Source organism: Cherax quadricarinatus, chromosome 49, assembly GCF_038502225.1.
Source record: "Cherax quadricarinatus isolate ZL_2023a chromosome 49, ASM3850222v1, whole genome shotgun sequence".
Lineage (NCBI taxonomy): Eukaryota > Metazoa > Arthropoda > Malacostraca > Decapoda > Parastacidae > Cherax > Cherax quadricarinatus.
This window is the reverse complement of record NC_091340.1, coordinates 17301503-17324252: the sequence shown is the minus strand read 5'-3', so window position 1 is coordinate 17324252 and position 22750 is coordinate 17301503. Positions and strand designations below refer to the sequence as shown.

The following is a 22750-nucleotide window of genomic DNA, read 5'->3' as shown; positions in this document are numbered from 1 at the left end:
ACGATTTGGTGAAGAAATTGCCCGCAACTAGTGATGATGTGAGTGAATTTAAGGCCAGCAAAGGCTGGTTTGAGAGATTTAAGAAGCTTACTGGCATACACAGTGTGGTAAGGCATGGTGAGGCTGCCAGTTCGGACCACAAGGCGGCTGAAAAATATGTGCATGAATTCCAGGAGTACATTGAGGCTGAAGGACTGAAACCTGAACAAGTGTTCAATTGTGACGAAACAGGCCTCTTTTGGAAGAAAATGCCAAAGAGGACCTTCATTACATAAGAGGAAAAGGCAATGCCAGGACACAAGCCTATGAAAGACAGGCTGACGCTAATGTTCTGTGCTAATGCTAGTGGGGATTTCAAAGTGAAGCCATTACTAGTGTACCATTTTGAAAATCCCAGTGTGTTCAGGAAAAACAAAGTTATGAAGAGTAAATTGTGTGTGTTTTGGAAATCTAATAGTAAGGCATGGGTCACGAGGGAAATTTTTGTAGAGTGGTTCTACGAAGTGTTTGGCCCTTGTGTGAAGAATTACCTCCTGGAAAAGAAATTGGATCTCAAGTGCCTCCTAGTAATGGACAATGCACCTGCTCATCCTCCAAACTTGGATGACCTAATTCTGAAGGAGTTTGGGTTCATCACAGTAAAGTTCTTGTCCCCAAATACCACTCCTCTCCTCCAGCCCATGGACCAGCAGGTCATTGCAAACTTTAAAAAACTCTACACCAAAGCAATGTTTGAAAGGTGCTTGAATGTGACCTCTGACACTCACTTGACCCTACGAGATTTTTGGAAAGAACATTTCAGTATTCTCCATTGCATAAGCCTTATAGGTAAGGCTTGGGAGGGAGTGACTACCAGGACTTTGAACTCTGCTTGGAGAAAATTGTGGCAAGATTGTGTCCACAAGAGGGATTTTGAAGGGTTTGGGGCTGACCCTGATGAGCCTATGTGAGTTGTTAAATCCATTGTGGCACTGGGGACTTCCATGGGGTTGGATGTGAGTTTGGAGGATGTGGAAGAGTTGGTGGAGGACCACAACAAAGAGCTAACCACTGAGGAGCTGCAAGAGCTTCAGCAGGAACAGCAACAGATGGCAGCTCTGAATCTTGCTGCAGAGGAGGAGGAAGAGAGATGGAGGAAGGTGCCTTCTTCGGAAATTAAGGAGATTTTTGAAATGTGGGGTAGGATGGAAAGATTTATGGAGAAACATCACCCAGAGGAGGATATTGCAAGCCATATCGGCAACTTGTACAGTGACAGAGTCTTGGCCCATTTTAGGGAAGTTTTAAAGAGACGCAAGAAACAGAGCTCTCTGGACAGTTTTTTGCGAGACAGGACTCCAGTGACTCTCAAGGTGGTCCTAGTGGCATTAAGAAACAGAGAAGAGAAGTAACCCCAGAAAAGCAATTGGTACCCGAGGTGTTGATGGAAGGGGATTCCCCTTCCAAACAGTAATTCATCCAATCAGTCTCATTCTCCAGTCTTCCATACACAAAGAAGAATCGCCAATAAAGGTAAGTGTTATTCTGTTAATGTTTAATTCATCATGTGCCACTGTATTGTTTATGTACTACATCTATATTTCATGTAAAAAAATTTTTTGTTTTAATATTTCTGGGTGTCAGGACCGGATTAATTGAATTTACATTATTTCTTATGGGGAAAATTGATTCGTAAATCGTCCATTTCGATAATAGTCCCACTTCCAGGAACGGATTGTGGACGATTATTGAGGGACCACTGTACCTTGAAATTGAGCTTAAAGTTTATCTGGAGTTTATCTGGAGAGAGTTCCGGGGGTCAACGCCCCCGTGGCCCGGTCTGTGACCAGGCCTCCTTAGGTCAGTGTCCCAGGATGCGACCCACACCAGTCGACTAACACTCAGGTACCCATTTTACTGATGGGGAACATAGACAACAAGTGGAAAGAAACACGTCCAATGTTTCTACTCTGGCTGGGAATCGAACCCAGGCCCTCACCGTGTGAAGCAAGAGCGTTAACCACCAGGCCACCAGAGCCACCAGTAGCAGAAATGTTTGATTTTTGCCAAAGTTCAAACGTAAACAAATCATGTCACGTGCCCAACACACGACAACTGGTGAGTCTGATATTCTTTCAGAAGTGCACTGATATTATTTATACCATTTCTACACTATTTCTACATGAATGCATTTGTCTGCATAACATAAATTTTCTATTTGTTGTGAGAATAAAAATTCACAGTGGAAAGCAAACGAAATGTAGCAGAGGTCTGGGGACGTGAGTAATCAACAGAGGAAATGTTATTTTAGTGCCAGGAATGTCTGTCTTGTTTATTCTGAACCCTATTTGGAAATTGGCATCTTTTGAAATTTGTGTGAAATTGGCAAAATTGCCAATTTCTGACCACTTTATTGGTTAGTTGAAATCGGTTAATGGGTGGTTTCTTGCACTCATTCGATAGACAAAATGGAGTTCTAGTGAAATAGGTATGATTTATGTCGACTAGTACATTGGAATTGACCGAAAATAGGGCTCAAATTGGGCGAAATCGCCGATGCATAAACATCGTCGAGACTGCTAACTTCGTAAGAGCATAATTCCGTAAGTTTTCCATCAAATTTCATACTTTTGGTGTCATTATGATTGGAAAAAGATTCTCTATCATTTCATAAGAAAAAAATAATAATTTTTTTTTTTTTTTTTTTCGAAAAATTTCCGACCCTGAGAACAAGTTTAGAAGAGGGCCTGCCGACCCTGAAAGGGTTAATACAGTAGAAATCATTATGTTGAGAGATCATAACTTGCATTTTCAGTATTATGTGATTGAAATTTAGGTTTTCATTTCCAGTAGAAGTACACTATTTCCATTAGCCCTTTCACTGTCCACACTCCTGAAATTAACCCTTTGACTGTTTCAGGCCCCTCTCTGAAACTGTCATTCTATGTTGCTCAATTTTTAAAAAAAAAAAAAATTATTTTTTCTTATAAAATGATAGAGAATCTTTTCCCGATGGAAATGACACCAAAAGTTCAAAATTTGGTCGAAAACTCATGGAATTATGCTCCCGCCAAGTTAGCTGTCTCGACGACTTATGCGTATCGGCGATTTTGCCGACTTTGAGCCCTACTTTCAGCCAATTCCATTGTTCCAGTTGACCAAACTCATAGCTATTTCTTTAGAACACCATTTTATCTATCAGCTGAGTACAAGAAACCTCCCATTTACTAATTTGGACTACCCAATATGGTGGTCAGAAATTGGCAATTTGGCCAATTTCACGCAAACTAAAAAAGATGCCAATTTCAAAATAGGGTCCAGAATAAACAAGGTAGACATTCGTGGCACTAAAATAACATATGCTCTGTTCATTAGTCACATCTCTAGGCCCATCTTATATTATTATTGCTTTCTATTTTGATTTTTTATTCATACAAAAAAATACAAAATTTACTGTTATGCAGACTACTGCATTATTGTAAAAATGGTATAAATAATATCAGTGCACTACTGAAAGAATATTAGACTCCCCAGTTGACGTATAGTGGACGTGTGGTGTGATTTATTTACTCCTGAACATTGGTAAAAATCGAACATTTCCGCTACTTTGAGCTCAGTTTCAAGGTCGTTTTCATCGTCAAAGTAATGAAAATCATCTCTATTTCTGTAATATGTTTTCCATTTTATCACCTAAGACCATGAAAACGCGAATACAACGATAAATACTATACGAAAATACACCTCAAAGTCGGCGTTTTATTCTAAAAAAATGATCAGTTTTTTTTTCTCTCATTACGCAATGTGTGCTGCAGGATTTTTTTTATGTGGTGCACACCGACCACACAGACCCATTCTCTCACATGTGGGCCTACCAGCTTTCTCCCGCTTGATTTGAAGCCGCTAGAATTATTGAGTATATATACGTCAGAAACATTGGCTCGTAAGACGTATTTATACGTCGAAAACAGTCAAAGGGTTAAAATTGCTCTCAGTGTCCCAATTTAAAAATAAACTTATTATTGTAGATTAAAAGAGTTCATTTTTTGGTGGTAATGGAATGAGAAAAGTTTTCCCATCGTTACTTACTGAGATATAAAGGAATGAAGTTGAAGGGCAGTGATACACTGATGGCAACATTGGAGGTTGCCATGCACTCCACATGTTTTTGCTTTATTATTTTGTACTTTTTCCTAGGGTTTTCTAATTTTCTTTACATTTTCCAGTAACTTTCGTGGTCTTTGAGACCCATATCAGGCACAATCAGCATATATATTGTCATTAGTACATTCTTTAAAAACCATGTTTACACAACACAAACCCTTGCAAGTACATTGGACCCCCGAGTTTTGTCGGCATCGAGTTTTGTGAAGTCCGACTTTCGGCTAGTTTTTTCGGCAAAATTTAGCCTCGCGGTTCGTGATTGGACTCGTGATTCGGCGACCGTCCAGTACGCGTTCGCCCGTCACCGCGCACACATAGCCAGTCTCCCACACCATTCACACTCAATGTGCCATTGTTTACCAGCACATGACCATCACACTGCGAGTTCATACAATACATTTCATAATAATCCATTGTTTTTTGTGCTTGCAACTGCTAAATAAGTCACTATGGGCCCAAGGAAAGCTAGTGCAAGCCCTTTGGTAAAGAAAGCGAGTACCACGAATTCAATTGAATTCAAGAAGGAAATCATTGAAAAATATGAGAGTGGAGTGCATGTTACAGAACTTGCCAGGATGTATTGCAAACCCCATTCAACCATCACTTTGATCGTGGCAAAGGGAAAGGAAATAAAGTGTGCCGATGTTGCAAATGGGGTAGATATGCTGATAAAAAAGAGATCACAAATCCTCGAAGAAGTGGAAAGGTTATTGTTGGTGTGGATTACCCAAAAACAGTTAGCAGGAGATAGTATTATGCAGTTGATAATACAGTGGACCCCCGCATAGCGACCTTAATCCGTGCAAGAGGGCTGGCTGTTATGCGAAATGTTCGGTATGTGAATGAATTTTCCCCATAAGAAATAATGGAAATAAAATTAATCCGTGCAAGACACCCAAAAGTATGAAAAAAAAATTTTTTTACCACATGAAATGTTAATTTTAGTACACACAAACTGAAAAAGGCATGCACAATTACATGACACTTACTTTTATTGAAGATCTGGTGATGATTGATGGGATGGGAGGAGGGGAGAGAGAGTGTTAGTGTTTAGAAGGGGAATCCCCTTCCATTAAGACTTGAGGTGTCGAGTCCTTTTCTGGGGTTACTTCCCTTCTTCTTTTAATGCCAATAGGACCAGCTTCAGAGTCACTGAACTTCTTTCGCACAACATATCTGTCCATAGTGGCCTGTACCTCTCGTTCCTTTATGATTTGTCTAAAGTGGTTCACAACATTGTCATTGTAACAGTCACCAGCACGGCTTGCAATAGCTGTGTGAGGGTGATTTTCATCAAAAAAGGTTTGCACTTCAAGCCATTTTGCACACATTTCCTTAATCTTTGAAGTAGGCAATTCCTTCAATTTCTCTCTCCCCTCCTTTGAACCAGTTTCCCCAGGTCTGGCCTCTTGCTCTTGAAGTTGATCTATCAGCTCATCAGTGGTTAGTTCTTCATTGTCCTCCTCCACCAACTCTTCCACATCCTCCCCACTAACCTCCAACCCCAAGGACTTCCCCAATGCCACAATTGATTCCTCAATTGGTATACTCCTCTCAGGGTTAGCCTCAAACCCTTCAAAATCCCTTTTGTCTACACATTCTGGCCACAGTTTCTTCCAAGCAGAGTTCAAGGTCTTCTTAGTCACTCCCTCCCAAGCCTTACCTATAAGGTTTATACAATTGAAGATATTAAAGTGATCTCTCCAAAACTCTCTTAGAGTCAGTTGAGTTTCTGAGGTCACTACAAAGCACCTTTCAAACAGAGCTTTTGTGTACAGTTTTTTGAAGTTTGCAATAACCTGCTGGTCCATGGGCTGCAGGAGAGGAGTGGTATTAGGAGGCAAAAACTTCACCTTAATGAAGCTCATGTCCCCATAAAGTCGCTCTGCCACGTCTGTAGGATGACCAGGGGCATTGTCTAACACCAGGAGGCACTTAAGTTCTAATTTCTTTTCAGTTAGGTAATCTTTGACATTGGGGGCAAATGCATGGTGTAACCAGTTATAGAAAAAGTCCCTAGTGACCCATGCCTTACTGTTTGATCTCCACAGCACACACAAATTATCCTTGAGGACATTCTTTTGCCTGAACGCTCTGGGAGTTTCAGAGTGATACACTAATAAAGGCTTAACTTTGCAATCACCACTAGCATTGGCACACATCAACAAAGTAAGCCTGTCTTTCATAGGCTTATGTCCTGGGAGTGCCTTTTCCTCCTGAGTAATGTAGGTCCTGCTTGGCATTTTCTTCCAGAACAGGCCTGTTTCATCACAATTAAACACTTGTTCAGGTTTCAGTCCTTCAGTTTCTATGTACTCCTTGAATTCCTGCACATATTTTTCAGCCGCTTTGTGGTCCGAACTGGCAGCCTCACCATGCCGTATCACACTATGTATGCCACTACGCTTCTTAAATCTCTCAAACCAACCTTTGCTGGCCTTAAATTCACTCACATCATCACTAGTTGCAGGCCTTTTTTTAATTAAATCCTCATGCAACTTCCTAGCCTTTTCGCTTATGATCGCTTGAGAGACGCTATCTCCTGCTAGCTGTTTTTCATTTATCCACACCAATAAGAGTCTCTCAACATCTTCCATCACTTGCGATCTTTGTTTCGAAAACACAGTTAAACCTTTGGCAAGAACAGCTTCCTTGATTGCCTTTCTGTTGCCCACAATAGTAGAGATGGTTGATTTGGGTTTCTTGTACAACCTGACCAGGTCGGTGATACGCACTCCACTTTCATACTTATCAATGATCTCTTTCTTCATTTCTATTGGAATTCTAACCCTTATTGCTGTAGGGTTGGAACTAGAAGCTTTCTTGGGGCCCATGGTCACTTATTTTCCAGAAACAGCACCGAAAACACTGTAATAATACGAAATATTCCGATTGTATGCTTGAATGTTACCGCGGAGGCTGGCTGGTAAACAATGCCACCAGCGGAACATATGAGGCTGGCTCAGGCCGCACATTGGACGCGTCTCGGACGAAGGGCGCTGAGCGGGTTTTTGGGCGGTATGCGGGGCAAAATTTTAGCGATCAAAGCGTCCGGTATGCGGATTGTCCGTTATGCAAGGCGTCCGGTATGCGGGGGTCCACTGTATGTGATAAGACAAGGCATTTGCATGACAATCTCGTAAAGAAAATGCATACAATGAATGGTGATGCTTGTGATTTTAAGGACAGCAAGGTTGGTTTGAGAGATTTAAGAAGTGTAGTGGCATTCACAGTGTGATAAGGCATGGTGAGGCTGCCAGTTCTGACAAAAATCAGCTGAGAAGTTTGTACAGGAGTTTAAGGAGTGCATAGACACTCGAGAATTCAAACCCCAACAAGTGTTTAATTGTGACGAAACAGGCCTCTTTTGGAAGAAAATGCCAAAGAGGACCTACATCACGCAGGATTAAATGGCACTCCCAGGATACAAGCCTATGAAGTATAGGCTTACTCTCATGTTTTGTAGTAATGCTAGTGGGGATTGCAAAGTGAAGCCTTTACTGGTGTATCACTCTGAAAATCCCAGAGTGTTCAAGAAAAACAGTGTCGTCAAGAATAATTTGTGTGTGATGTGGAAGGCTAACGATAAGGCATGGGTCACAAGGGAAATTTTCCTAGGCTAGTTTAATGAAGTGTTTGTCCCCAGTGTGAAGAAATACCTCCTGGAAAATAAATTGCCACTCAAGTGCCTCCTGGTAATGGACAGTGCTCCTGCTCATCCTCCAGACTTGGAAGAGCAAATAGTGGAGGAGTTTAGTTTCATCACAGTGAAGTTCTTGCCCCCTAATACAACTCCTCTCATCCAGCCCATGGACCAGCAGGTCATTTCAAACTTCAGAAAACTGTACACCAAAGCAGTGTTTCAAAAGTGCTTTGAAGTGACCTCAGATACTGAATTGACCCTAAGAGAGTTCTGGAAAGATCACTTCAATATCCTCACTTGCATAAACCTTATAGGTAAGGCTTGGGAAGGAGCGACTTGCAAAACTTTGATTTCTGCTTCGAGAAAATTGTGGCCAGAATGTGTACAAGAGAGGGATTTTGAAGGGGCTGACCCTAAGGAGCCTATGCCAGTTGTGTAATCTATTGTGGCATTGGGGAAGTCCATGGGGTTGGAGGTGAGTGACGAGGATGTGGAAGAGTTGGTGGAGGACCACAGGGAAGAGCTAACCACTGAAGAGCTGTAAGAGCTTCATCTGCAACAGCAAGAGATCACAGATCAGGAAATTGCTGCAGAGGAGGAGGAAGAGAGATGGAGGAAGGTGCCTTCTTCAAAGATTAAGGATATTTGTGCAAAGTGGACTGAAGTGCAAACATTTATGGATGAACTTCACCCTGACAAAGCTGTTGCAGGCCATATTGGCAACATGTACAATGACAGTGTTGTGTCCCGCTTCAGATAAATCTTAAAGAAACACCAGAAACAGAGCCCTGTAGACAGATATTTTGTGCGACAGGGGTCCAGTGACTCTCAAGTTGTTCCCAGTGTCTCTTTTAAAAACAAAGAAGGGAAGTAACCCCAGATAAGGACTTGGTACCTGAAGTCCTAATGGAAGGAGATTCTCCTTCCAAACAATAGTGTACGCCTTCTTCCTATCCCCTCTTCCCATCTTCGATCCACCCAGAAGTCTTCAGTAAAGGTAAATGTAAAGTTATTATTATTTTATATATGTATGTTCTTGATTTCTCATTGTTTTCAGTATGTAAATCTTTATTTAATTTGAAAAAAATTATTATATTTTAATATTTTTGGGTGTCTGGAACGGATTAATTTTATTTCCAGTATTTCTTATGGGGAAAATGGTTTTGCCATTCGGCAATTTCGTCATTCGGCAGACTCTCTGGAATGGATTAATCACGAAACTTGGGGGTCCACTGTACAGATGTTTCATATTACTATTGTTCTAACATTTGTGTTCATATATTCAGTCACTGGTCATGTACCTAGGGCTGTTCAAGTCTGTGAAAGTCCTTGAAACACACTTCCATACTCTGCAGGCTTTACACATCTTTCTTCTTTCAACAAACTGGCCATATCCCACCAAGGCAGGGTGACCTAAAAAGAAAAACAAAAGTTTCTCTTTTTAAGTGGGCGACAAGCAAAATTATCTTTTTTTTTTTTTTTTTTTTTGGTCCAATTTCAATGGAATTTTATTGTGAATTAAGCAGCATTTGAAACCTAGACACTGTGTTTTTAGTGACTTTTTCCCTTACAGTTAGATAAAAATAAATAGTGCCCTGTTCTACAGGGCTTAAATCTATCCTTCTATTACAAAATTGGTAAGACTTACAATATTCTAGTCAGTATCAGATGAAAGTTAACAAGTTAGGTAATCTGAATACATGGACGTTTGAGCAAAATGTCAATAGATTGCATTATACAAAATGTTGAAATATGTTTTTTTTTAAGAACATTTTTTGGGAGAAAAAAATTCAGTAAATACAAAACAGTAAAACATATTGCAAACCTTATGTAATTCATTAGAACCATCATTCCTCAATAATGTGTGAAAAAATCATGATGCTCCTATAAATACTCTTTGGATGAGTGGGAAAACAATGCCAATAACTTATTCCTGAGTTATTTATAATTATGTTTTATGTAAAACTCGATGGTTATGGCCCGCCAAATCTGAGCGTATTGCACCCCTCCGTCCTTGTTGACAGCCTGCAGGCTACTGAGGGACAATCTTACTGCTCTCTTCACTTTAGTCCTCACAGAAGTTGCCATGTAGAGTATGTAGAATGAAACAATCACAAAAATCGTAATTTTTGGAATAAAAAACAACACTAATTGCTAACATGTCCTCTTGCTGACAGCAAGAACAAAAAAATTACATTTGTGGAAAAACATACTTAGAAATATGATAGAAACAAGCTGATTCCACCAACATGTTGCCAGAATTATGCACTAATTTTTGGTAAGAAAACATTGTTTTCCATAATTTTTCAATTTCATTTTTTGTCACTAAAAAAAGGTTCATCTCCATAAATTCAGTGAGGTATACAGGAGAAGGGGTTACTGGCCCTTTGTTTCCGGCATTTTAGTCGCCTCTTATGACATGCATGGCTTACAGAGAAAGAATTCTGTTCCACTTCCCCATGGAGAGTTTTATGCATCTCTACATATAAGATGTGTCTCTGCACTTTGCTTGTGCCTTACTGTGTGTACATAGACATACATCTCTTCTGAGCCCGTTTCATCATTTCTGTGGCAGGAAGTTTTGTTAGGAAGTGATCACCAAACTTCAGATGAGAGGGTATTCAATAATCATCTCTCAGCTATATTTCCAGTGCCCTCAGTGTCACTTTCAGTCATTACATATTCAGAATCAAAGTACTCATCATTGGTTCCATAATTATCATTGCTGGAGCAGTCATTGGGTAATGGAACTCGTTTATTTTGCCTGGGAGTGAGGCCTTTGCATCTGCATGGCATGGTGAACAAGGTGTACTAAATATAGCTTTCCCACAATGTTCTGCATGGGCCCCAATTTTCGGTATACTGTGCACAGTGACCATGCACACCCATTCTCTCATATGTAGACCAACCAGGCCTCTCCCACTAAATTTGAAGCCACTAGAATTTAGGCATAGCTCTGTGTCAGGGACTCTGGCATCAGTGACATAATACTACATGATGGCCATTGAAAAGGTTAGTAGAGGTGAGTGGATTTTTTTTTTGTTTTTATGGCTTGATGTGCTGTTGGAGTGTGAGCAAGGTTAATGAAGGGTTTCATGGAAGCAGGTTAGCCACACACAAGTCCTGGAATTGGGAAGTACAATGCCTGCACTTTGAAAGTTTGGATACTGCAGTGTGGTGTCAGTTGAATTGTGATTTCTGCACACTTCTAGCAAGACATCTGTTGAATGAGTGATGGTAAAAGTGTTTCTTTATTTAGGTCTTTCTACCTCAGTGGGAGATGGCTGGTGTGTTAAAAACTTAAAAAAGAAAAAAAGTAAAATCTCTTAAATACTTAACCCTTTCAGGGTCGCCTGAAAAAAGAAAAAAAGTAAAATCTCTTAAATACTTAACCCTTTCAGGGTCGCCAGGCCCTCTCCGAGACTTGTTCTCAGGGTCACCAAATTTTCAAAAAAAAAAAAAAAAAAAAATCTTATGAAATGATAAAGAATCTTTTCCCGATGATAATGACACCAAAAGTATGAAATTGGATGGAAAACTTACGGAATTATGCTTTCGCGAAGTTAGCGGTCTCGACAATGTTTATGCATCAGCGATTTTGCCCATTTTGATCCTTATTTTCGGCCAATTTCTGTGTACTAATTGACAAAAAACATAACTATTTTGTTAGAACTCCATTTTTTCTATTGAATGAGTACAAGAAACCACCCATTTACCGATTTCAACTATCCAATAAAGTGGTCAGAATTTAGCAATTTTGCCAATTTCACACAAATTTCAAAAGATGCCAATTTCAGAATAGGGTCCAGAATAAACAAGAAAGACATTCCTGGCACTAAAATAACATTTCCTCAGTTCATTAGTCACGTCCCCACGCCCCTCTTACATTCTTTTGCTTTCCACTTTGAATTTTTATTCTCACAAGAAATAGAAGATTTACTGTTATGCAGACTACTGCATTAGTGTAAAAAAATGGTATAAATAATATTGACGCACTCGCGAAAGAATATTAGACTTACCAGTTAACGTGTATTGGACGCTTGGCATGATTTGTTTACTTTTGAACTTTGGTAAAAATCGAACATTTCTGCTACTTTGAGCTCAATTTCAAGGTACTTTTCATTATAAAACCAGTCAAAATCATCTCAATTTCTGTGATATGTCTTCCATTCAGTAAAATGAGACCAAGAAAACTAGAATACAACAATAAATACATACGAAAATACAGTGCAAAGTTGCTGTTTTATTCCAAAAAAATGGTCAAAGTTTTTTTTTTTCTCATTATGCACTGTGTGCTGCAGGATTTTTTTTATACTGTGCACACTGACCACATAGACCCATTCTTTCATATGTAGGCCTACCAGCTTTCTCCCACTAGATTTGAGGGCGCTAGAATTTAGGCGTACTAGTACGTCAAAAACCCTGGGTCGTAAGCCGTACTAGTACGGCCGAAACCCTCAAAGGGTTAAACAATAATTTAATTATGGTGCAATACACAGTATTGAGTAGAGATAACCTTAATATATCTATGAATGTGTACTGTAAAATTAATCAAATAATTAAAAAGTAGCAGTACAGTGGCATTTTATTCATTAACCATTGCTACACACATGGTCAAACAAACAAAAAAAAAATCTGCAAAATATGAGCAATAGAAATTCATGGTTTCTCTGGGCATTGACAGGGTTTGAGTAACACAGATGTTAAAACAAGTAAGAGTGACTGTATTTCCTTCTTTGATTCATCATATTGTGGAGGAAGTGGCTCTGTGGTAAAAATGTTATATCAAATCATTGCTCAGTGTTATGCTCTGCTTTCTTCATAAAAGCATTACTGTATTGAGCAACATTCTTCTCAGTCTGTATATGCTTAACACCTTCCCTCATCCTTAGTTAACTTTGTCATATGTAGTGTGTTAAGACAGCAGTGTACCCATTTTTGTTTTATAGTTTTTTCTCAGATACTTATTTCTCTACATTGCCTGATCTGTGCAATATTTTACACTACAAAATTCACATTGTTTATTAATAACCATTGTTTCATTTTGTTTTGCATACTTTTTCTTTTAATCGCTGTCCTGCCATAAATTTTGCCTTGAACACTCAAATACCTTTGTAGTTCTAGTTAAATGATTGCATAGAATTCAAGTTCTGTTCTGCATTTGTGTGTCTTTCCACTAATTTGTCAGCTGTATACTATTGTTCTCTGCTTAGAATAGGATTTTTTCAGTCATATTTGTTGAATATGGATGTACTACATTGTATTCCTTTTTCAGGTATCCGGAAAAGCTGAGTTCTTGCCAGATGATGTCCCAAATGCAATTGAAGTGGTTGGTCGCATTACACCAGATACTGTGTGGGGCTACATTGCACAAATGAAGAAGAGTGGCTCTAAAGTAAGTTTAAGGTTTTAGAGTCTACATATGCATGGGTCCTGAGATAAATCTAATTCTTGAAAAACTTGATTTTTGGCTTAATATTATTCACTGAAGCATCTGTTTCTCTTTATCAGTTGAAGATGTCTGGGTAATCCTTTTTGTTTTGCTAGAAAGAAACAACTTGGAGTGTATGACATGGATTAGAGGGGGACATAGTTTTGGCAGTGTTTTCTGCAATAGTTTACTGATTACATAGATAAAAATACTTTAACTCTTTAACTGTGTTCATTGTACTAGTCTGCAGGTGCTGGTACTGCATCTAACGAATTGGAATGCACCATTTTTTATACTCGCAAATCTGCCACCTGCTAATATTTTTTTACGTCAGGGCAACTCTTTGGGTCTTCCATCCATTTATACATACAGAAAAAAAACCAAAGGCCAGCAGAGTTCACACAGTGTATTGTGGTTAACTTCTCAGGGAATGACTGTATGTCCAATGTGCTAGTATGTCTCACTAGGAAAAGTAAACAAGAGAACCAGAAACTGTTGTTCCACCACCAGCTTCCTTACCAGCAAACAGGGTGTGCAAGTGGCTCAAAGATGACTTACTTAGTCCAAATTTATTACAGTTTCATGATACTATTAGTGGAGTTCAGCCACAAAGCATATTAGGTATAACCCAGAATAAGCAAGTAAAGTCAGTGTGATTAATTTCCATGTTTTGATGAGTAATGCACTCTGAAATAATTTTAATATTATAAGTAAAAAGAAAATATAAAATAACAATTATAAAGTATAAACACCACATATATAATGCAGTAAAGTCAATCAGTATTACTTATTTCCATGTTTTGAGGAGTTCAGTATTACACTCTGAAACAATTGTAATGTGATAAGTATTCCTTGTACCTAGCCTCAGAAGACTAAAGTAGTAAAAAAAAACTCATGCTTTATATATACTGGTTATTCCAAGTGAAGCAATGTTTGAAGTGCTAAAACACATTGAAAGACATTTAATATTATAAAAACTAGTGTATATAATGTTAAACATTAAGAGCAGTTAAAAAAAAACAGAAAAACAATCATATCTTGGCATCAGTAAATTGTAAAATGTAAACATTGCTTGTGCTTGAATTTCATTTGTACAGATTAGTGATCATTTTTTCACCAACTTCAACACACCATAAAATCTTAAGTTTTAAGTTTTTGTCAGATTCCACTCATTTTACTCTTTTTCAATTCAGAAAAAATTAACTCTATCGAACTGTAAGAAAATACATACATACGTACATACATACATACAACTTGTTGAAAAAAAAAAATGTATATATATATATATACATGATGGTAGGATTGCTGGTGTCTTTTGTCTGTCTCATAAATATGCAAGATTACAGGTATGTCTTGCTACTTCTACTTACACTTAGGTCACACTACACATACATGTACACGTTTATTTATACACACTCATCTGAGTTTTCTTTGATTTTATCTTAATAGTTCTTGGTCTTATTACTTTTCCTTTTATATCCATGGGGAAGTGGAATAAGAATCTTTCCTCCGTAAGCCATGCGTGTTGTAAAAGTCAACTAAAATGCCGGGAACAATGGGCTAGTAACCCATTTTCCTGTAAAGATTACTAAAAAGAATAAGAAGAAGAAAATTGTCAAAGTGGGAAGTCTGAATGTGCGTGGATGTTGTGCAAATGATAAGAAAGAGATGATTGTGGATGTTATGAATGAGAAGAAACTGGATGTCCTGGCTTTAAGTGAAACAAAGCTGAAGGGGGTGGGAGAGTTTCAATGGAGAGGAATAAATGGGATTAGGTCAGGGGTTTCAAATAGAGTTAGAGCTAAAGAAGGAGTAGCAATAATGTTGAAGGATAAGCTGTGGCAGGAAAAGAGGGACTACAAATGCATAAATTCAAGGATTATGTGGAGTAAAATAAAGATTGGATGTGAAAAGTGGGTTATAGTAAGCGTGTATGCGCCTGGAGAAGAGAGAAGTATAGAGGAGAGAGAGAGATTCTGGGAAATGTTGAGTGAATGCGTGGGGAGTTTTGAATCAAGTGTGAGAGTAATGGTGGTTGGGGATTTCAATGCTAAAGTGGGTAAAAATGTTATGGAGGGAGTAGTAGGTAAATTTGGGGTGCCAGGGGTAAATGTAAATGGGGAGCCTTTAATTGAGCTATGTGTAGAAAGAAATTTGGTAATAAGTAATACATATTTTATGAAAAAGAGGATAAATAAATATACAAGGTATGATGTAGCACGTAATGAAAGTAGTTTGTTAGATTATGTATTGGTGGATAAAAGGTTGATGGGTAGGCTCCAGGATGTACATGTTTATAGAGGGGCAACTGATATATCGGATCATTATTTAGTTGTAGCTACAGTTAGAGTAAGAGGTAGATGGGAAAAGAGGAAGGTGGCAACAACAAGTAAGAGGGAGGTGAAAGTGTATAAACTAAGGGAGGAGGAAGTTCGGGTGAGATATAAGTGACTATTGGCAGAAAGGTGGGCTAGTGCAAAGATGAGTAGTGGTGGGGTTGAAGAGGGTTGGAATAGTTTTAAAAATGCAGTATTAGAATGTGGGGCAGAAGTTTGTGGTTATAGGAGGGTGGGGGCAGGAGGAAAGAGGAGTGATTGGTGGAATGATGAAGTAAAGGGTGTGATAAAAGAGAAAAAGGTAGCTTATGAGAGGTTTTTACAAAGCAGAAGTGTTATAAGAAGAGCAGAGTATATGGAGAGTAAAAGAAAGGTAAAGAGAGTGGTGAGAGAGTGCAAAAGGAGAGCAGATGATAGAGTGGGAGAGGCACTGTCAAGAAATTTTAATGAAAATAAGAAAAAAATTTGGAGTGAGTTAAACAAGTTAAGAAAGCCTAGGGAAAATATGGATTTGTCAGTTAAAAACAGAGTAGGGGAGTTAGTAGATGGGGAGATGGAGGTATTGGGTAGATGGCGAGAATATTTTGAGGAACTTTTAAATGTTAAGGAAGAAACAGAGGCAGTAATTTCATGCACTGGTCAGGGAGGTATACCATCTTTTAGGAGTGAAGAAGAGCAGAATGTAAGTGTGGGGGGAGGTACGTGAGGCATTGCGTAAAATGAAAGGGGGTAAAGCAGCTGGAACTGATGGGATCATGACAGAAATGTTAAAAGCAGGGGGGGATATAGTGTTGGAGTGGTTGGTACTTTTGTTTAATAAATGTATGAAAGAGGGGAAGGTACCTAAGGATTGGCGGAGAGCATGTATAGTCCCTTTATATAAAGGGAAAGGGGACAAAAGAGACTGTAAAAATTATAGAGGAATAAGCTTACTGAGTATACCAGGAAAAGTGTACGGTAGGGTTATAATTGAAAGAATTAGAGGTAAGACAGAATGTAGGATTGCGGATGAGCAAGGAGGTTTCAGAGTGGGTAGGGGATGTGTAGATCAGGTATTTACATTGAAGCATATATGTGAACAGTATTTAGATAAAGATAGGGAAGTTTTTATTGCATTTATGGATTTAGAAAAGGCATATGATAGAGTGGATAGAGGAGCAATGTGGCAGATGTTGCAAGTATATGGAATAGGTAAGTTATTAAATGTTGTAAAGAGTTTTTATGAGGATAGTGAGGCTCAGGTTAGGGCGTGTAGAAGAGAGGGAGACTACTTCCCGGTAAAAGTAGGTCTTAGACAGGGATGTGTAATGTCACCATGGTTGTTTAATATATTTATAGATGGGGTTGTAAAGGAAGTAAATGCTAGGGTGTTTGGGAGAGGGGTGGGATTAAATTATGGGGAATCAAATTCAAAATGGGAATTGACACAGTTACTTTTTGCTGATGATACTGTGCTTATGGGAGATTCTAAAGAAAAATTGCAAAGGTTAGTGGATGAGTTTGGGAATGTGTGTAAAGGTAGAAAGTTGAAAGTGAACATAGAAAAGAGTAAGGTGATGAGGGTGTCAAATGATTTAGATAAAGAAAAATTGGATATCAAATTGGGGAGGAGGAGTATGGAAGAAGTGAATGTTTTCAGATACTTGGGAGTTGACGTGTCGGCGGATGGATTTATGAAGGATGAGGTTAATCATAGAATTGATGAGGGAAAAAAGGTGAGTGGTGCATTGAGGTATATGTGGAGTCAAAAAACGTTATCTATGGAGGCAAAGAAGGGAATGTATGAAAGTATAGTAATACCAACACTCTTATGTGGGTGTGAAGCTTGGGTGGTAAATGCAGCAGCGAGGAGACGGTTGGAGGCAGTGGAGATGTCCTGTTTAAGGGCAATGTGTGGTGTAAATATTATGCAGAAAATTCGGAGTGTGGAAATTAGGAGAAGGTGTGGAGTTAATAAAAGTATTAGTCAGAGGGCAGAAGAGGGGTTGTTGAGGTGGTTTGGTCATTTAGAGAGAATGGATCAAAGTAGAATGACATGGAAAGCATATAAATCTATAGGGGAAGGAAGGTGGGGTAGGGGTCGTCCTCGAAAGGGTTGGAGAGAGGGGGTAAAGGAGGTTTTGTGGGCAAGGGGCTTGGACTTCCAGCAAGCGTGCGTGAGCGTGTTAGATAGGAGTGAATGGAGACAAATGGTACTTGGGACCTGACGATCTGTTGGAGTGTGAGCAGGGTAATATTTAGTGAAGGGATTCAGGGAAACCGGTTATTTTCATATAGTCGGACTTGAGTCCTGGAAATGGGAAGTACAATGCCTGCACTTTAAAGGAGGGGTTTGGGATATTGGCAGTTTGGAGGGATATGTTGTGTATCTTTATATGTGTATGCTTCTAGACTGTTGTATTCTGAGCACCTCTGCAAAAACAGTGATAATGTGCGAGTGTGGTGAAAGTGTTGAATGATGATGAAAGTATTTTCTTTTTGGGGATTTTCTTTCTTTTTTGGGTCACCCTGCCTCAGTGGGAGACGGTCGACTTGTTGAAAAAAAAAAAAAAGAAAAAAAATTTATATATATATATATATATATATATATGTATATATATATATATATATATATATATATATATATATATATATATATATATATATATATATATATATATATATATATATATATATATACATATATATATATATATATATATATATATATATGTATATATATATATATATATATATATATATATATATATATATATATATATATATATATATATATATATATATATATATATATATATATATATATGAGTTGCTCAGAACACAACAGTTTTTAAGCATATACGTATAAAGATACACAACATATCCCTGCTGACTGCTAATATCCCAAAACCCCTCCTTTAGAGTGCAGGCATTGTAATTCCCATTTCCAGGACTCAAGTCCGTCTATATAAAAATAACCGGTTTCCCTGAATCTCTTCACTAAATATTACCCTGCTCACTCTCCAACAGATCGTCAGGTCCCAAATACCATTCGTCTCTATTCACTCCTATCGAACACGCTCATGCACGCCTGCTGGAAGACCAAGCCCCTCGCCCACAAAACCTCCCTTACCCCTTCCTTCCAACCTTTTCGAGGACGACCCCTACCCCGCCTTCCTTCTCCTACAGATTTAAATGCTCTCCATGTCATTGTACTTTGATCCATTTTCTCTAAATGACCAAACCACCTCAACAACCCCTCTTCAGCCCTCTGACTAATTCTTTTATTAACTCCACACCTTCTCCTAATTTTGCAAACTCTTCCCATACACACAGGAATTTTTTTTCCAGGGTCTCTCACAGTTAAAGGGTTAAGAAGGCCTGTGTATTGTAAAACTTTGAAAGAAGGTTTTAAGAAATTGACCTCAGTAAAACACTTGCATACAGGATTGTTAAAAGCATAGGGCAACACTTTCTGTTAACCTAGTGACACACTGCAAGTTATGGATTATGTAATATGCATAACATATGTAAAGATCATGAAAATGTTGTTTCCCTTATTGGGAAGCAACTTTGTAATGTATACATGGCAAATTTTCCACCACTGGAAATAGTATTTCCTGTAGGAGTTAGCAGTAGTAGTATAATATTGCTGTTTCCAGCATGAGTGACTTTATGCACAGAAGAGAGTGCAAAAATTATAGGGGAATAAGTCTGTTGAGTATACCTGATAAAATGTATGGTAGAGTTAACATTGAAAGAATTAAGAGTAAGAAGAGAGTAGGATAGCAGATGAACAAGGAGGCTTTAGGAAAGGTAGGGGGTGTGTGGACCAAGTGTTGACAGTGAAACATATAGGTGAACAGTATTTAGATAAGGGTAAAGAGGTTTTTGTGGGATTTATGGATTTGGAAAAGGCATATGACAGGGTGGATAGGAGGGCAATGTGGCAGATTTTGCAGGTGTATGGTTACTGAAAGCAGTGAAGAGTTTTTATGAGGATAGTGAGCCTCAGGTTAGAGTATGTAGGAGAGAGGGAGATTATTTCCTAGTAAAAGTAGGCCTTAGACAAGGATGTGTGATGTCCCTGTGGTTGTTCAGTATATTTATAGATGGGGTTGTAAGAGCAGTGAATGCTAGGGTCTTGGCAAGAGGTGTGAAGTTAAAAGATAAAGAATCAAACACAAAGTGTGAGTTGTCACAGTTGCTTTTTGCTGATGACACAGTGCTTTTGGGAGATTCTGAAGAGAAGTTGCAGAGGTTGGTGAATGAATTTGGTAGGATATGTAAAAGAAGAAAATTAAAACTGAATATAGGAAAGAGTAAGGTTATGAGGATAAAAAGATTTGGTGATGAAAGACTGGATATCAGATTGGAGGGAGAGAGTGTGGAGGAGGTGAATGTATTCAGATATTTGGGAGTGGACGTGTCAGCAGATGGGTCTATGAAGGATGAGGTAAATCACAGAATTGATGATGGGAAAAGGGTGAGTGGTGCACTTAGGAGTCTGTGGAGACAAAGAACTTTGTGGAAGCAAAGAGGGATATGTATGAGAGTATAGTTGTAACAACACTCTTGTATGGGTGTGAAGCGTGGGTGATGAATGTTGCAACAAGAAGAAGACTGGAGGCAGTGGAGATGTCATGTCTGAGGGCAATGTATGGTGTGAATATAATGCAGAGAACTCGTAGTTTGGAAATTAGGAGAAGGTGCGGAATTACCAAAACTATTATCCAGAGGGCTGAGGAGGGGTTGTTGAGGTGCTTCGGACATGTAGAGAGAATGGAACAAAACAGAATGACTTCAAGAGTGTATGAATCCATAGTGGATGGAAGGTGGGGTAGGGGTCGGCTTAGGAAAGGTTGGAGGGAGGGGGTAAAGGAGGTTTTGTGTGCGTGGGGCTTGGACTTCCAGCAAGTGTCCATGAGCATATTTGATAGGAGTGAATGGAGACAAGTGGTTTTTAATACTTGACGTGCTGTTGGAGCATGAGCAAAGTAACATTTTTGATGGGGTTCAGGGAAACCGGCAGGCCGGACTTGAGTCCTGGAGATGGGAAGTACAGTGCCTGCACTCTGAAGGAGGGGTGTTAATGTTGCAGTTTTATAACTGTAGTGTAAAGCACCCCTCTGGCAAGACATTGATGGAGTGAATGATGATGAAAGTTTTTCTTTTACTGGCCACCCTGCCTTGGTGGGAATCGGCCAATGTGTTAATAAAAAAAAAAAAAACATTTCTTTTAACTAAAATGAAGAAGCATTTGAAAGAAGCATCTCATTCATAATTTACCTTGCTGAAAATATGGATAGACTTCAGAATGTACATGTTTATAGAGGGACCACAGATATATCAGATAATTTTTTAGTTGTAGCTACAGTGAGAGTAGCTACAACTAAATCAATCTAAATCAGTCTAAAATATTAAGACTCTTAACCCTTTCAGGGTTTCTGACATACTAGTATGGCTTACGCACCAGGGTTATTGACGTACTAGAACGCCTAAATTCTAGTGCCTTCAGACCTAATGAGAGAAAGCTGGTAGGCCTACATATGAAAGAATGGCTCAGTGTGCACAGTATAAAAAAATCCTGCACCACACAGTGCATAATGAGAAAAAAAAACACCGACTGTGTTTTTGGTTTAAAACAGCGACTTTGCAGTGTATTTTTGTATGGTATTTATGGTTGTGTTCTAGTTTTCCTGGTCTCATTTTATAGAATGGAAGACATTACTGAAATTGAGATGATTTTGATTAGTTTCATAATGAAAAGTACCTTGAAATTGAGCTTAAAGTTGCAGAAATGTTCAATTTTTACCATATTTCAAAAGTAAACAAATCATGCCAAGCGTCCAATACACGTCAACTGGTGAGTCTAATATTCTTTCACAAGTTCACTGATATTATTTATACCATTTCTACACTAATGCAGTAGTCTGCATAGCAGTAAATCTTTTATTTTTTGTGAGAATAAAAATTCACAGTGGAAAGCAAAAGAATGTAAGAAGGGCATGGGGACATGGCTAATGAACAGAGAAAATGCTATTTTAGTGCCAGGAATGTCTGTCTTGCTTATTCTGGATCCTATTTGGAAATTGGCATCTTTTGAAATTTGTGTGAAATTGGCAAAATTGCCAATGTCTGACCACTGTATTGGATACTTGAAATTGGTAAATGGGTGGTTTCTTGTACTCATTTGATAGAAAAAATGGAGTTCTAGTGAAATAGATATGATTTTTGTCGACTAGTACACTGAAATTGGCCAAAAACAGGGCTCAAAGTGGGCAAAATCGCCGGTGCGTCAATATCGTCGAGACCGCTTGTTTTGCCACAGCATAATTCCATAAGTTTTCCATCAAATTTCATACTTTTGGTGTCATTATGATCTGGAAAAGATTCTCTAGCATTTCATAAGAATTTTTTTTTTTTTTTTTTCAAAAAATTTTTGACCCTGAGAATGAGTTTAGGAGAGGGCCTCTCGACCCTGAATGGGTTAAAAGTATGCTGTTGCAAAATTGTAAATTGTACTAATTGTAATACAGTGGAACCTTCACTTACAAGTGTCCCAACTTACGAGTATTTTGAGATGCAGTGGTCCCTCAATAATCGTCCTTAATCCATTCCTGGAAGTGGGACTATTATCGAAATAGACGATTTTCGAATGAGTTTTCCCCATAAGAAATAATGTAAATACAATTAATCCGTTCGTGACACCCAGAAGTATTAAAACAAAAAAAAATTTTTACATGAAATGTAGATGTAGTACATAAAAAATAGAATGGCACATGATGAATGAAACATTAACAGAATAACACTTACCTTTATTGGCGATTCTTCTTAGTGTATGGAAGACTGGAGAAGGAGAGAGATTGGATTATTTACTGTTTGGAAGGGAAATCCCCTTCCATCAACACCTCAGGTACCAAGTGCTTTTCTGGGGTTACTTCTCTTCTCTGTTTCTTAATGCCACTAGGACCAGCTTGAGAGTCACTGGAGTCCTGTCTCGCAAAAAAACTGTCCAGAGAGCTTCCCTAAAATGGGCCAAGACTCTGTCACTGTACAAGTTGCCGATATGGCTTGCAACATCCTTCTCAAGGTGATGTTTCTCCATAAATCTTTCCATCCTACCCCACATTTCAAAAATCTATTTAATTTCTGAAGAAGGCACCTTCTTCCATCTCTCTTCCTCCTCCTCTTCAGCAAGATTCTGAGCTGTGATCTGTT

At 38.6% G+C, this 22750-nt stretch overlaps 1 protein-coding gene across 3 annotated transcripts in view; it reads left to right on the top strand.

The window, feature by feature from the left end:
- The window catches only part of pps (protein partner of snf), a 593176-nt gene that overhangs the window by 470314 nt on the left and 100112 nt on the right, over window positions 1-22750 (top strand). For all 3 annotated transcript variants that reach the window (XM_070095224.1, XM_070095226.1, XM_070095225.1), the window contains one exon: window positions 13059-13178. In XM_070095224.1, coding sequence (XP_069951325.1) covers window positions 13059-13178 — 120 coding nt within the window. The remainder of the gene's footprint in view (window positions 1-13058; window positions 13179-22750) is intronic.